Here is a 14,164-nt window from a genome sequence, read left to right on the forward strand (position 1 = left end):
GTACTTACTGTAAGTCGCTCTGGATAAGAGCGCCTGCTAAATGACGAAAAGTAAATTTAAGGATGTTCAAGTTTGTGTGATTTATCAAACAGGAAGTGTGTAGTAGCTGCTGTCTCTGAGGACCTTATCCTCCAATCACCTTATAAACTGAGCCCGCTGGCCCTTATCCTCCAATCACCTTATAGACTGAGCCCGCTGGCCCTTATCCTCCAATCACCTTATAGATTGAGCCCGCTGGCCCTTATCCTCCAATCACCTTATAGACTGAGCCCGCTGGCCCTTATCCTCCAATCACCTTATAGACTGAGCCCGCTGGCCCTTATCCTCCAATCACCTTATAGACTGAGCCCGCTGGCCCTTATCCTCCAATCACCTTATAGACTGAGCCCGCTGGCCCTTATCCTCCAATCACCTTATAGACTGAGCCCGCTGGCCCTTATCCTCCAATCACCTTATAGACTGAGCCCGCTGGCCCTTATCCTCCAATCACCTTATAGACTGAGCCCGCTGGCCCTTATCCTCCAATCACCTTATAGACTGAGCCCGCTGGCCCTTATCCTCCAATCACCTTATAGACTGAGCCCTCTGTGTTCTACTACCTGGCCTGACATCGATGGCTTCCAATGAATAACCTGGTGGTTTGGTTCTGACTAAAGCGCTAACAGCTACGTGCAAGACGACACGTCAGGTCCCAACCCAAAAAGTTGCCACATCATTTTGATGTTGCTTCTTTGGAGTCCTGCTGTGACGGCTGATTTATATCGCAACATTAAAGAAACTTCCTATCCTGCTTAATCATGGGGATTTCATCATCTGAACTGACAAAAGTCAATGTGTGTTGTAATTTACTTTTACCTAAAGATACTTCATTGGAAGTACTACTTTTTACTTCCACTCATCACTGCAATGTAGCCTAATTATATTGAACTAAGCTGGGTAGTGTGTAATTATGCACATGCTTCTTGTAAGTATACCTGTTGTGACTTAACATTCATTGATTGACAGCCTATACATTAATTATAAAAGTTTGCAGCTAGATGCAGAGTACTCATCAAAATGGGGTCACTAAAGTAGTATGTTAATTCACATAATAGCCCATGTAAGCCAACTTTACATAGGCCTATAGTACAAATAGTATGTAAAGGAGTAATTAATCTGGATCGTTTTTCTGTCACGTCCTGGTGATTGATGTCCAGGCTGTTGCGTAACATGGCGTTCCTCCGGTCACGTCTGCTAAGCACCGGAGAAAAGGCACCGGAGAAGGTCTGTGGGCCACCAGACACCGACAGAAGGGATGACCTTCAGCAGAAGGTTTAATTGGACCCCGGCCCAGGGTTCAGTGCGACCATGGTTCGATCAATAGCGCCAGGAATAGAACCAGTTATCGAAACAGTCCCCATAGGCCTACCTGTGGAGTGCTGAGTTACTGAAACGTCTGTGCTTCAACACCCCACCACAACAATCAATACTAATCTAATCTCTGTCTTATCATGTGACTTGGTGGTGATGCGATCATTGTTCATTTACAGGTAAATGCTTTGTTCTTCTGGTCATCAAACAGCGACTATGTGTTGTATATTGCGCAATTGCCAACGAAGGATTAAGTTGATTAGTTGATTATTCATAAGAATTTGGGGGCGGGGCATGTGGGACATTCTTAAAAAGGAAGGAAGAGGAGGTATAAGTATTGGATCTACTCACTCAAGAGAAATAAATGACAACCAAGAACAGTTAGCCTACAATATATGTTTCCTGTCTTCTAGAATAAACTTTCTAAAAGGGCAGGCTACGGTTCATTTTACAGAGAAAATGGTAGCTTGTGATATTTAAGAACAGAATTACATCCTGTCGTGGATTAATTATTAGGTGGTTGTAGAATATTCTATGGGCTATTCTTGTTGGTTCACCTTTGTCGTTCCCAACTAGGTTGTTAGGAATGCCTGCTGGAGGGTCTATTGTCCAGGCCCCCGAGGACCAGGGCCTGTTCTTCTGCCAGCTCCTTCCCCTGCCCCCACTCTTCCGTGGGACGGATCTGAAAGCCCTTCGACCCTGCATTCGAAACACTCAACGCGAGAAGTTCTCCAGCCCGTCCTCCGCAATGTTCCAGAGAGATGATGGACATTATCGGGAACAAACGAAGAAGCGTGTGGTTTTCGCTGACTCCAAAGGAATGTCCCTAACAGCCGTGAGAGTCTTGTTTGAGATTGAGGAGCGTCCTCAAATGACCCTTCTACCGTCGCTACGGGACCTGGGGGCCATGACGAACGGCACCGTCAGCACATGCAGACAGGGGCCACAGTGGAGGCTAGGCTTTCAACTACCCGCACCAGACCTCGCTTCCAGGCTGCAGGATGTGATGGTCCTCCTGGAGAACTGCAGCGTGTCTGCCTCTGCCATTCACGGGACCGTCCGTGTGATGAACGTCAGCTATGAGAAGGACGTCTACATACGGATCACCTTTAATTCCTGGCGTAGCTACCTCGACGCGCCATGTGCTTTCCTTCAGCAGCTGTATAGCGGACACGATAAAGACGTATTTGAGTTTACCGTAGCCTTTCCTAAAGCTCTGGATGAGAAGGACAAGATAGAATTCTGTTTTCACTATCTGCCTGGTGGCTACACCACTCCATTCTGGGATAACAACAACGGGAAGAACTATATCCTTTGTTACTGATTGGGTTTTTTTTCGCCATAACTTTTTCTTGTTGTAATGTTGCTTTCTGTTATGGATTAAACTATTTTTTTAATTACGTTTATTTGTATTGTTTGAAATTGTACACTTGCTAGGCTCTTGCGTTAATTGGAACTGAAATAGGTCATCACACAGAAACCAGAGTTCTGTGTTCTTAATGCCATTACGCTGTTTCACCTTTAACTGTCAGTTTTCAGGACAGAAATAGTTTGAATAAGGGATTTGTTTTTACACAAAAGAAAACTTTCTGTGAGATGGAAATCTGATGGTTTTTATGTAAAGAAACAATTGATGTAACTAGGAGTCCCCAGATAAATCTATTTAGACTTGCAGCTGGGAACATTTGTTAAGTATTAAGCATTCATCTCAAACCACTGGGAGAACACAGATATGTACAGACACAATGTTACTTGACTTAAATAATGGCATGTGTACAATATGGTTGTCACCAGTACATGAAATGCCCTGAACGCTCTGGCCCCATCCCCAGCCATTTCATCCCTCCCTGCCCACCAGCCTTCCAGCCCCATACCCAGATGTGTTGCTACGATACATGACTATTCAGAGTTCTAGAACAGAGAGATGGTGGGGGAGGGGGGAACAGCATGCGTAAGCCCCCATGATGAGGGCTGCCCCAGATACGTGACTGTGCTCTACATAGGATGGGTTCCATAGCTCCGCGGCAAACGTCCCTGCGGTTCCTCTGCAGAGAGAACCACTGCGACCATCCAGGGTTGGTCGTCGTCACCCCTCCTGGCTCCACAACCTCCACCGCCCCTCCCCGCCCCGCTCAGCGACCCACGCTGATGTTGCACACCTTGCAGCTGGGGTCCTTCTTGGCGTTGGCTGTGGTCAGGCTCATGAGCTGGTGGCGCCCGCTGATCTGCCCCACCGCGCCCTGCTCCAGGTGGAGGGGCTCGGTGAACAGCACCTCCAGGATGACATCGCTGGCGTGGCAGAAGACAGGCTCCTCCCCCGGCCGCTGAGGTGGCGTGTACGTAAGGAAGGGGTTTCCCGACAGGTCCAGCAGGGGCAGGCAGCCGCGGCAGAAGCGATCCCCCTCCGAGCCAGCAGGGGCCAGCACTAACACCACGTAGTGGTAGGCCGTGTACATACAGTAGAAGTCTGCAAAGTAGAGACAGGTGTTGGGGTTGAGCAGGTGTCCGGCGGACATCTGGAAGCGCAGGGGGCCGTAGGGGGAGTCGCTGGGGGGGAGGCCCGTGTCGAACTCGGTGTTGCAGCTGAGGAAGACTCCCTGGAGTTTGCCGTTGATGGGAGAGCCGTGGCTGCCGCTGTTGTCCTTCAGGGCTGGTTGCATCACTCCCCCACACTCTGTCCTGTCAGGCAGAGAGGAGAGGAGGATGACGAATGGGTAACTCTGGTTCTAGTGAGTATCAGTGTGAATAACCCCTTTTACTGTAAAACAGAATTCACGAGTAGAGTGTCGATACTGACCTAACATGTTGGAAGTATTCAGGGTGCTGGTTTCGATAGAACACCGAGAACTTCAGGAGTCTTCCAGCGGAACCCTTGGCCTTGTCCAGGAGCTGCTGGAGATGGTCCATGGCGTAATCTGAGTGGGGCCCAAATACCGGTCAGCGTCCGCTAACTGTGCATGCTAACGGTGCATGCTAACGGTGCATGCTAACGGTGCATGCTAACCGTGCATGCTAACGGTGCATGCTAACGGTATAAAACAGGTGAATCCCACCTCGTCATGAACGAGTGGATAACAGGCAGTACCTCCAGTGCAGAACTCCACCACCTGGCTCCACTCCGACACAAGGTAGTCCCCGTCTGGCTGCCTCACCGCGGTCTGGACCGCTACGCAGTACTCAGTCCGAGGGCTCAGGAACCAGTGACCCCTCACTGCCATGGGCAGGGGCACCGCCTTGGCCACCAGCTTAGTTGGCACGTCCTGAATGGGTCAGATGCAGTAACATAAACATAGATTAAAAAATATATATCTATAAATACATTTAAATTGATATGTATACATAGGCTATATCTATAGCTTAAGTAGCAAGCGGCCATCCACTTGAAAAGCATTCATGGGTTAGTTCATTTTGATATTGGAACAGTGGTGCAATAGTTAGACAGCAATCTCCATTCGACCTGTTGGTTGAAACGTGAACCACCCAGTGTGAAGGTTTTTCATGTAATCACTTTGTAGAGTAGTGAGACTGCCTGACTCAGGAGAGATTAGAGGTCTTGTTTTGGCCCAAGTCTCGAAAGAAGCACTGCTTGCCGCGACAAGCGCTGAGGGCCGCGTATCCACGGCAACCACGCTGATGCAAGCTTGTTTACCCTGCTTTGGTTGCCGAGTGATGGAAAGGCGTGCAGTGCAATCAGGGAAAGTTATGAGTTTGAGTGAGACTGGGGTGTTTCAATCAGCATAGCTGACAATCCATCTGAATGGCGCACTCGTTCAGCTGAACAAGAGGAAGGAATATGTCATTAATCAGTCATCTTTGAATTGGTGTGATTAGGACTGCTTTCACACATCTCTGTCAGTGTCAAGGATGGGAAATAGATGACTGAGCATGTCGTCTTTAATTTTCCATCCTCTCTCTGGCGTGAATCTGAGGGGGGTGAGGCTTTTTCTCATTGGTTGGAACATGCGGAGCTGATGTGGAAGCATATTTACATTTAGTCATTTAGCAGACGCTCTTATCCAGAGCAACTTACAGTAAGTACAGGGACATTCCCCTCGAGGCAAGTAGGGTGAAGTGCCTTGCCCAAGGACACAACGTCATTTTGAAACGGCCGGGAATCGAACTGGCAACCTTCTGATTACTAGCCCGCTTCCCTAACCGCTCAGCAACCAGACTCCATAACTGAGGTTTGTGCAGTTGAACGCAACCACAAGTAATTACAGATACAAAACATGGCCCAAATAACAACGGTTTTGCACCCTATCGAATAAAATATCGCATTATAAAATCCAATTTCCCTGTTTCTGAAAGAGGCACCGAGTCATCAGTTCGCTCAGTGGTAGGTCTGGGATAGCTAATGCAGCTCACCATGAAAAGTGCAGAGCTGCATTTTCAGTGTTTGTCAGTTTTGTGGCCATCCGAGAGGAAGCGAATGTGAGTCACTGGCCTGAAGCAGTTTACAACGCACGGAATCCAGTCTCCCTTTAGCGGAGACACGCACAGAACATCACCACCACCGTCATCGGTGATGCAGCAGCGACGTCTCTAAGCTCTCATGAGCATCCATTTATCTGTGAACCCTGGGTCTGTGGTGTTTTAATGCCACAGGAGTCAGGTGGCTGAGCGGTTAGGGAATCGGGCTAGAAGGTTGCTGGTTCGATTCCCGGTCGTTCAAAATGACGTTGTGTCCTTGGGCAAGGCACTTCACCCTACTTGCCTCGGGGGGAATGTCCCTGTACTTACTGTAAATCACTCTGGATTAGAGCGTCTGCTAAATGACTAAATGTAAATGTAAACACGAAAATGCCGTCTCACGCGACGCCATGACTCTTCTTTTTCTTTGTTTTTAAAAGGTCGCAGGGGGAGCGTCGTGTTTCGCAATCAAAACCTCTCACTGTGGGGGGAACAAGGTTGACGCAGAGTGATGGGAAGAAAGAACATGGATGTGGACAGTGAGAGGCAGCTTGAGGATCGGAGAGGGAAATCCTGGGCACGGGAGTTTGGGGAGAGGATCGTGGGGGGCGGGGGAGTTAGAGAGAGTCAGAGAGAGAGAGTCAGACCCTGTGTTTGAAGCGGTTGTGATCCCTGCTCTCCTTGCGGCTCAGGTCGATGAAGAAGTGCGTGGCCCTCGCCGTGTCCTCGGGACTCATGTCCCACATGATGCGGAAGGAGTCACAGGTCACTTCGCAGATCTGAATATTGCAGGGGGTCGAGAGGGGCTCCATGTTTGCTGGCTTCTGTCAACAGAAAGAGGAGGGTCAGAGTCGTTAGGTCGGCTGCACTCATCCCCTCAGGAATGTCTGGAGGGAGACACACACTGCTCCAGGAAAATAACAATTAAAAAGCCAGCAGTGGTTCAGACCAAATTCAATTAACCTTTACGCAGGAGCCGGTGGTCACTTCTCCTCTACTGTTATTTACAGAGCTTCTCAATCTCCTCCTCGGCCCCCGTCTTGCCCTCTCTCCCCCTCCCTCTCCTCTCTCCTCCTCTCTCTCCCTCTTTCCCTCTCTCTCCCCCTCCCTCTCCTCTCTCTCCCTCTTTCCTTCTCTCTACACCTCTCTCTCCCTCTTTCCCCCTCCCTCTCTCTTTCCCTCCCTCCCCTCTCTCCCTCTCTCTCTTTCCCCCTCTCTCCCCTTCTCTCCCTCTTTCCCCCTCTCTCCTCCTCTCTCTCCCTCTCTACTCTTGCCCTTCTCTGACATTTGCCTCCCTACGATAAACAACCCCTGCATTAGCCCCTCAGCTAAGCGACGGGCTTCTGCAGGTCCCCATCATTTCATAACCCACCTACAGTCTCCTGGCAACCACACAGTCAAGGCTATTATGTTCACACAATGGCAATTTCACTAACAGATTCCTCATCTGGGATTTCTCATGGCAGGCATCGTAAAACGTGCGTTTATAGTTTTGTCGGACGGCGTCGAAATGGAGGGAAACAGCTGAGTCAGCAAAACAGGAACACCTTGAGGGGATTCTTGCAGCAGTTTCAAGGCATTTTAAGTCATAAAGGGCATATAAAAACCAGGAGGTGACACCACCAGGTGAAATATGACCCCATATATTTGTTTGTCATCAGTCTGGGGATCCAAGCCGGTGCACACAGCCTTGAATACTGGACTGAGTGTGAGGCAGAACAGTGGCTCACGTCTACTAGCGTTGATTAGCTGTCATCTTTCCTCTCCTGAATTGATCGCCCCATTGATGTGTCCCCAAAAATGATTATCTCTATGATATTGTCCTGAGGCTGGATGTGCTCCTTGATATTCTACAGTCTCTCTATCGATTTCATTCCTCCATTCCGCACAGTGCAACGTTTCTCTGCTACATTGCTTGTTATGATATTTGTCTGCCTCATCACCCCTTTTGATTCCATGCCCTGTTTCCCACCAATCCCATAAAAGCCAAAAAACCCACAACAAAGCACCTGGCACGTTTCCCCCCCATCTCAAGCCAACACGCAACACGGCATATGCTGAAGCAGTGAGGTTCCTGGGAGCACGTTGCTAGCAAATAACACTGAGCGCAGAAAAAAAAGACTGTAAGCTCGTTTGGGGATAGTGTGAGGCTGTGTCACACATGGGCGAATCTGCCTTGTGCTTCTAGCGGTTCGGGTCCAGTCCGTAATTGACATGGTGCGGCAGCTCATTAAGGCTTATGCGGTGAGAGAGGAGCCGGCGCCTTTGTGTTGTGCTGGAGGGTGCGTTCTGGGGCTTGTTGGTTTCACGTGTGTGTGTGTGTGTGTGTTGTGAGTCTCCCCCAGCTGCTGCAGTTGTTCTCGCCTTGTGTTCTTTGTGTGTCCTCTCACACAGAAAACGAGGGCAAGAAGAGATTCTCACAGGACGGTCATCAAAGCATTTCTAGTTCCCTCGGTCGCGCTCGCCCCATTTTCAGGCGTTTCAAATGTTCAAATGTGGCATTCCCACATCATTCAAACCGTCACATTTCCTTGCACTCAATTATGCATTGGTGTGCTGAATTGTCAGTCTAGTCTAGTCTACATTACTATGTGCCCTAAATAGGGAGCATCCCTTGAACAGAAAAAAACTATGGACCAACATATCAACTGTGTGTATCAAGATGGCTAAGTCTAATTTGAATATGGTAATTCATGCACTTCCTGTTTGTGTTTGATTTTCCAGCATTGTTTTCCTCCATTTTTCTTCTGGTTCTATGCATGGAAAATGTGTTCATAGTAGCAACCCAATGAAAGGCACATTACTCACTCTGCCCTGTGATATATAAACCTGCTACACTCATACATTATCACACAGCTTATCTCCATGTGACACTGCCATGATGGATTTCACTGCATCTACAGAGCCGAAATAGGCAGAGAGGTTTCCATGGTGCGCAGAGATGTTGTCTACTGGAGTTGTGGGTATCAGGTGCAGATGAAGGGCTTGATAAGAGTCGTAGGACGTGTGCTGTGAGGTGTAACATATGTGAGAGTCAGTAGAGCGGGGTTAAAGGAGCAGATGTCTCTGCATGGCTTGTGAAGAAGATGGTATCATGGACAGTGAGAATGCATATGTGCTATGGAGGATTAGATACACTTTATCTAAATTCTAAATCATAATTGTAAAGTGTATCTTTTAGTCGGCTCTCTATTCAGGTTTCTGCACATCAGATCATGGTAATCATCATTGATTGATTGATTCGGTGAGCCTTTTCCCGCTCAGTCTCTATCTCCTTGTCTTTACTATCATTGGCACATAGCAGAGATTCAGTACATATTTTGCCAAGGAATATCAAAACAACAAAAACATATTTAGCATCAAATCAACTGTTAAATTAACTATTAACTGAGAGGAACTTAGACTTCAGAAGACCAGAGATACAAAGAGACTGACCAGTAAGATCAACAGCATAATAAAACAATAGATGCCATACCTTTGCTTGGCGGCAGAATGTCTCTGGAAAGTCTGACAGGTCCTCTAGCAGAGGATATGAGTGTAACTGGAGATACCCAACCGTCCCCTCCCCTTCTCACTCCTCTCCTCTTCTGCAGTCGATGATAGATACCCTATGAAAAACGATTAGGAGCTGAACACACTGCCTGCCTTCTCCTCCTCTCTCTCTCTCTCTCTCTCTCTCTATCGCTCTCTCTCTCACTCTCTCGTTTACACTTCGTCCCTCCCTCCCTGCCTCTCTGCCTCCCTCCCACCTCCTTTTTCTTTATCCCGTGGTTCGCACTCCCTCTCTCTATCTCTCACTCCCACCTCTCTCCCTCTCTTTATCCTCCAATCTCGCTCTCTCTCTCTACGCTCAGAGGTTTCTTTTGCTGTACGTAGCTGCAGTGCCTTAACATTAACAACAGTAACTGCTGAGAACACAAACAAGAGATTTGTAATGCCGGTCCATAAGCATTCATAATGAAACCATTCAGCATCAACTCGCTTTCAAACGGTCATGCAATTACACATCACTGACCAATAGCCCTCTCAGAAGGGACAGCTTCATCCGACAAAAGACGGTGACACTCTGCTAGTCCTCACAGCAACGAGGAAAATACCCACTTGACCCAGGGAACGACTTGTTTGTGAAAGACCTCGGCTGCCTTTTTTGCCCTACATTTGCCCTAAATCGACTAATCTGTTTTTTTATAGACGGATGCTAAAGTCCCCCATGTTTTTATGTTATGAAAATGTGTATGATGAGCTTATAGCTCTGACCAAATGTTGCGCCATATGGGCTACCCCCACAAACCTACTCACCAATCCTGGGGCAAGGAACAGCCGTCTCTATATACTTACTTATATTTCGAAATGTGAGGTTTGTACTTAATTTTTAAAGAGAGAGAAAACATGTGACATTTCAGGAGCCTCAAAACAACAGCATTAAAATAATGATAACTAGGTGGTTGTCGAAATAAGGGCATGTGGAAAAAGCTGAATCAAGCCTTGGGTGAGATGATTCATTATGCTAACAGCAACAACAATATTATGAACCCAGAAAACGTTTTCAATGGTTTGGCTGAGTGTTATCGCCTAGGACCAGAGCTCCTGTAAAAGGCTGGCTAATGTAGCGCTGGTAAAGCTCACTGATTCCAAAGTGGAATTAAAATGCAATCATCCATCATTAGACATGCCATGACAGCCACAAGGTCAAAATACAGCTGGGGACAGCAACACCTTGCAGGTTCCACAGTCCTTTAATGAATCTTTTCTAATGACTAATTATGAATAAATTGCATACTCGGCAGCAACTCCAGTAGCATTACCACGAGGGAGCCTGGGGGTGCCCAGGCCCCTTCATTCACATGCCCCCCCCCCCTCCCCATATTTCTGATTGCTTACAATAATTTCTTTTAAGATGGGACCCTTAAAAATTACATTTTGTCCACGCACCTGACGTTGATACAGTTTGGAAGATTTATCATTAAAAACAATTTAGTCCTCTATGTTCGATTTAAGACTGCATACTCTGAACCCCATATGTATAAATACACTTGATAACATTTACATATTACAATATTTAAAAAATGAGTTGTTATTGTACGTTCAGTTGGTACGGTAAAAGAGGTACCGGTACTTTAGAATGCGCAGGGCAAAAGAAGTGCTGCGCAAGTTTGATGCACCCGAAGAGTGGCATAAACGTCACATTGACATGGTGCTCTTCAACGCGTATTGTAAAGTGAATCAGTAGTGTCACAGTTCATGTGCAGCTTTGAGAGAAAAGTTCATAACATTTCGGAACAGTACAGTTTATTTGGTGGAAAGCTTCACAAACATCGAGGTAAACTTACCTATGGTTCACAATCGCATTTTTACAACAGAGGGGTGTAGCATGTTGTACCCGGTACACCAGAGCGTGGTCTAACCATGTGTTGCCAGTTGCTAGCTTGTGAATGTGTTGTCACGTTATGGGATAGCTAACTTTTAACGACGTTCATAATGAACTATCTCGCTCGCTAACGTAAAGCAGTTCTTGTCGTGGTATCGGTTCGGCGGATAACATCCTAATCGGCCTGCTAAACATATTCTCCTGATGCAGACTCTTGGCTAGGATGGCAGAACCTGGCTCCAGCGACGCCCCACGCACCCCAACACCAGGTGGGAGTGGAAGGGGTATGCTGATGGGGCGCAGGCTACCAGCAACCATCTCCCCTGGCCGCCTGCCCTCCATGCGCTCCAGGGACCTTACATTGGGAGGGGTGAAGAAGGTATTGACACCTTTTGTAAAGGGAGCATTTCTCTTAGGAGTGCAAGTGTCTTGGTGACAGTGAACATGATTACTAGACCTAGGCTTGAAGCGTTTTGTGTTAGGTGCTGCTGTTAATTTACCGTTTGGTTTTCTTGTTTCAGAAAACCTTCACTCCCAACATTATAGGCAGAAAAGCAAAAGAGGAGTAAGTTCAATTGTTGAATTCCGGACGCCCTTCTGAAATGTCATTCTCACGACCGAGAATGAGCCGTTTTTCTCTCTCAGGCAGAAGATTGAGGGTGGACACGCCAGAGGCAGAAGGGATGCAGAACGAGGCGGCCGTGGTCAGAGGGACGGGCGTGGCAGGGGCCGGGGTCGTCCTGAGGTCATCCAGTCCCACTCCATCTTCGAGCAGGGTCCCGCGGACATGATGACAAAAAAGAGGGGTGAGGAGATCACTCTGGAAAACCAAATCTGTGTGTGTGTGTGTTCCTCCATCATCTGTTAATTGGGGTTGTTTGTGGCCGTCGCTCTTTCAGCATGTATGTGTGTGTGTGTGAGCGCATGTCCATCATCTTACATTTAGTCATTTAGCAGACGCTCTTATCCAGAGTGACTTACAATAAGTACAGGGACATTCCCCCCGAGGCAAGTAGGGTGAAGTGCCTTGTCCAAGGACACATCATTTTTCCGGGCCGGGAATCGAACCGGCAACCTTCTGATTAATATCCCGATTCCCTAACTGCTCAGCCATCTGACTCCTATCTTCCGGTGCTGTTCCCAGGTGGCTGGGAAGGACAGGCAGAAGCCCCTATTGTGGGGCCGTCACCCATTATCAACATCAAGAAGGAGAAGAGAGAGACGGAGGAAGAGACCAAAGAGATCTTGCGCTCGCTGGAACGAGACAATGTGAGACAATTCAGCACTGGACAATACGCGTGTGTGTGTAAACTTCTGCTACATGATTACGTTAGTCGTTCCCGCTTTCCTCTGTCAGTTTTTGGATGACCCGTACCTGAAGAGTGAGGAGAGGAGCTGCCCGGTCCAGCTGCCCTTGGCTGTGTCAGGCTGGGGGTTCAAGGAGGAGTTTGGTGAAACCGTTGAAAAAGACAACAAGGTGGAGAATCCCGAGGAGGACAGTGAGGCGATGGAGGACACTGCTGAAGTTAAAGGTACAGGACACCCCCCCCCAGGCTTTCAGCTACACCCTCCCGAGCCAGGTCACAAGTTGTTCCTTTAAGCACTTCTAAAAAGAGGGTTTCTTTTCAAGACGCCACCGCCTCCTGTTCCCTCTGTCTCAGTGAAACAGGAACCGGAGGAGGTGTTGGAGGTGAAGGTGGAGTCCATGTTCAAACGCCCTGAGATGCCGGAGCCTGAGTTCCTGCAGGAGCTTCTGCAGAGCTGCACCCTGAGCAAAGACGAGAAGCTGTTCTTCATGCAGCTTCCTGATTCGTTACCAGGGCAACCTCCCACCAAGGAGGCGAGGCCAGTGAAGACAGAGGTGCAGTCAGAGGACGGACAGTCCATGCTGCTAAAAACAGAATCTCCGGTAAGTTGAATTGGAGGGCTACCTACCAGTTCTCTAGAAGAACAGGGGTTCCCAATCCTGGTCCTTGGGCCTCCCTGCCCTGCATGTTTGAGATGTTTCCCTGCTCCAACACACCTGATTCAAATGAATGGTTGTTACACACCTGGTTCAAATGAATGGTCGTTACACACCTGATTCAAATGAATGGTCGTTATCAGGCTTGGATAACGAGCATTCATTTGAATCAGCTGCGATGGAGCAGGGAAACATCTAAAACATGCAGGGCAGGGAGGCCCGAGGACCAGGGTCAGGAACCCCTGCTGTAGAAGGTTCCGCTTGATGTCAGGACAGGGGACCGTGAGAGCCGGGTGTGTGCGCACAAGTGTGTTATTGGAGTGTGTGTGTGTCACTGTGGCTGTTGTCTCTGTCGAAGGAGGAGCAAGCGGAGGACAACACTTGCAGTCTGAGCGACTTGCAGGAGGGCCTGGTGGGGAAGATGCTGGTTAGGAAATCGGGTCGTGTGCAGCTCATCCTAGGACATATCACGCTCGACGTGGCACTGGGGACGCCATGCGCTTTTCTTCAGGTCAGATGACAACCACGATCATGTTTCCCCATCGGATTCGTGTGCATGTCGTTTTGGACCCGACAGTTTCTTCCCTAAACCGTTTGCTTTCTCAGGAGCTGGTGTCGGTGGGAACGGGAGATGGTCGGACTGGTGACATGTCTGTCCTGGGCCACATCAAACACAAAATGGTCTGCTCACCTGACTTTGAAGCCCTACTGGAGAGCTGAGTGTCGTAGGCCACAGGGTGCTCGCATGTGGGATTCCACACAGCGACAGACCATAATATATGCGCTGGCGGTGTCACAGCTGGACATGACAACAACTGGACATGACAACCTATCTCGTTGTTTCACAGATGTCTAGTTTGGATTTTGAACAAGGATAGGTATGCTGTAATGGATGACTTGAAATGTGGATTTGTAAGAAAATACAGTTTGTATATTTAACCTATTATTTATTTTTGGATTAATGTGATGGGAAAAAAGATTAGGTTTGGTGGTAGTTTGTTGATATACATACATCTTGAAAACACTTATTCCTTTTTCACCTTGGAAACAAAAAATGAGTGGAGAAAGCAGAA

General features: G+C 48.1%; 3 protein-coding genes across 3 annotated transcripts; 2 read left to right on the plus strand and 1 right to left on the minus strand.

Annotated features, from left to right (window-relative positions):
* Nucleotides 1-1,761: 1,761 nt before the first annotated feature.
* ppp1r3c2b (protein phosphatase 1 regulatory subunit 3C2, duplicate b) lies at nt 1,762-2,750 on the plus strand. The gene is made up of 2 exons (XM_067228306.1): nt 1,762-1,812; nt 1,927-2,750. Exon 2 carries the CDS (start codon nt 1,937-1,939, stop codon nt 2,672-2,674), a length of 738 nt encoding a protein of 245 aa, XP_067084407.1. The 5' UTR covers nt 1,762-1,812; nt 1,927-1,936; the 3' UTR covers nt 2,675-2,750.
* Nucleotides 2,751-3,482: 732 nt separating this feature from the next.
* On the minus strand, nt 3,483-11,137 carry LOC136933029 (phytanoyl-CoA hydroxylase-interacting protein). The gene is made up of 5 exons (XM_067228380.1): nt 11,091-11,137; nt 6,408-6,584; nt 4,436-4,610; nt 4,148-4,265; nt 3,483-4,029 (listed from the first exon to the last, which is right to left on the minus strand). Exons 2-5 carry the CDS (start codon nt 6,570-6,572, stop codon nt 3,483-3,485), a joined length of 1,005 nt encoding a protein of 334 aa, XP_067084481.1. The 5' UTR covers nt 6,573-6,584; nt 11,091-11,137.
* On the plus strand, nt 10,979-14,030 carry polr3d (polymerase (RNA) III (DNA directed) polypeptide D). Its single transcript, XM_067228378.1, has 9 exons — nt 10,979-11,080; nt 11,339-11,507; nt 11,650-11,693; nt 11,774-11,934; nt 12,273-12,397; nt 12,486-12,660; nt 12,790-13,037; nt 13,450-13,602; nt 13,698-14,030. Exons 2-9 carry the CDS (start codon nt 11,352-11,354, stop codon nt 13,809-13,811), a joined length of 1,176 nt encoding a protein of 391 aa, XP_067084479.1. The 5' UTR covers nt 10,979-11,080; nt 11,339-11,351; the 3' UTR covers nt 13,812-14,030.
* Nucleotides 14,031-14,164: the final 134 nt, after the last annotated feature.

The sequence above is a fragment of the Osmerus mordax genome, chromosome 24 (assembly GCF_038355195.1).
Source record: "Osmerus mordax isolate fOsmMor3 chromosome 24, fOsmMor3.pri, whole genome shotgun sequence".
In the NCBI taxonomy this organism is placed as follows: domain Eukaryota; kingdom Metazoa; phylum Chordata; class Actinopteri; order Osmeriformes; family Osmeridae; genus Osmerus; species Osmerus mordax.

What these genes read in the sequence shown, in the direction of transcription:
- ppp1r3c2b (XM_067228306.1), top strand. Translation starts at nt 1,937, where the DNA reads ATGCCTGCTGGAGGGTCTATTGTCCAGGCCCCCGAGGACCAGGGCCTG.
- LOC136933029 (XM_067228380.1), bottom strand. Translation starts at nt 6,572, where the DNA reads ATGGAGCCCCTCTCGACCCCCTGCAATATTCAGATCTGCGAAGTGACC. An exon ending in ACAACCGCTTCAAACACAGG is followed by an intron (nt 4,611 to 6,407) that starts GTCTGACTCTCT and finishes TGACCCATTCAG; the next exon opens with GACGTGCCAACTAAGCTGGT. An exon ending in GAATACTTCCAACATGTTAG is followed by an intron (nt 4,030 to 4,147) that starts GTCAGTATCGAC and finishes TCTGCCTGACAG; the next exon opens with GACAGAGTGTGGGGGAGTGA.
- polr3d (XM_067228378.1), top strand. Translation starts at nt 11,352, where the DNA reads ATGGCAGAACCTGGCTCCAGCGACGCCCCACGCACCCCAACACCAGGT. An exon ending in CATGATGACAAAAAAGAGGG is followed by an intron (nt 11,935 to 12,272) that starts GTGAGGAGATCA and finishes TGCTGTTCCCAG; the next exon opens with GTGGCTGGGAAGGACAGGCA. An exon ending in GCTCGCTGGAACGAGACAAT is followed by an intron (nt 12,398 to 12,485) that starts GTGAGACAATTC and finishes TTCCTCTGTCAG; the next exon opens with TTTTTGGATGACCCGTACCT.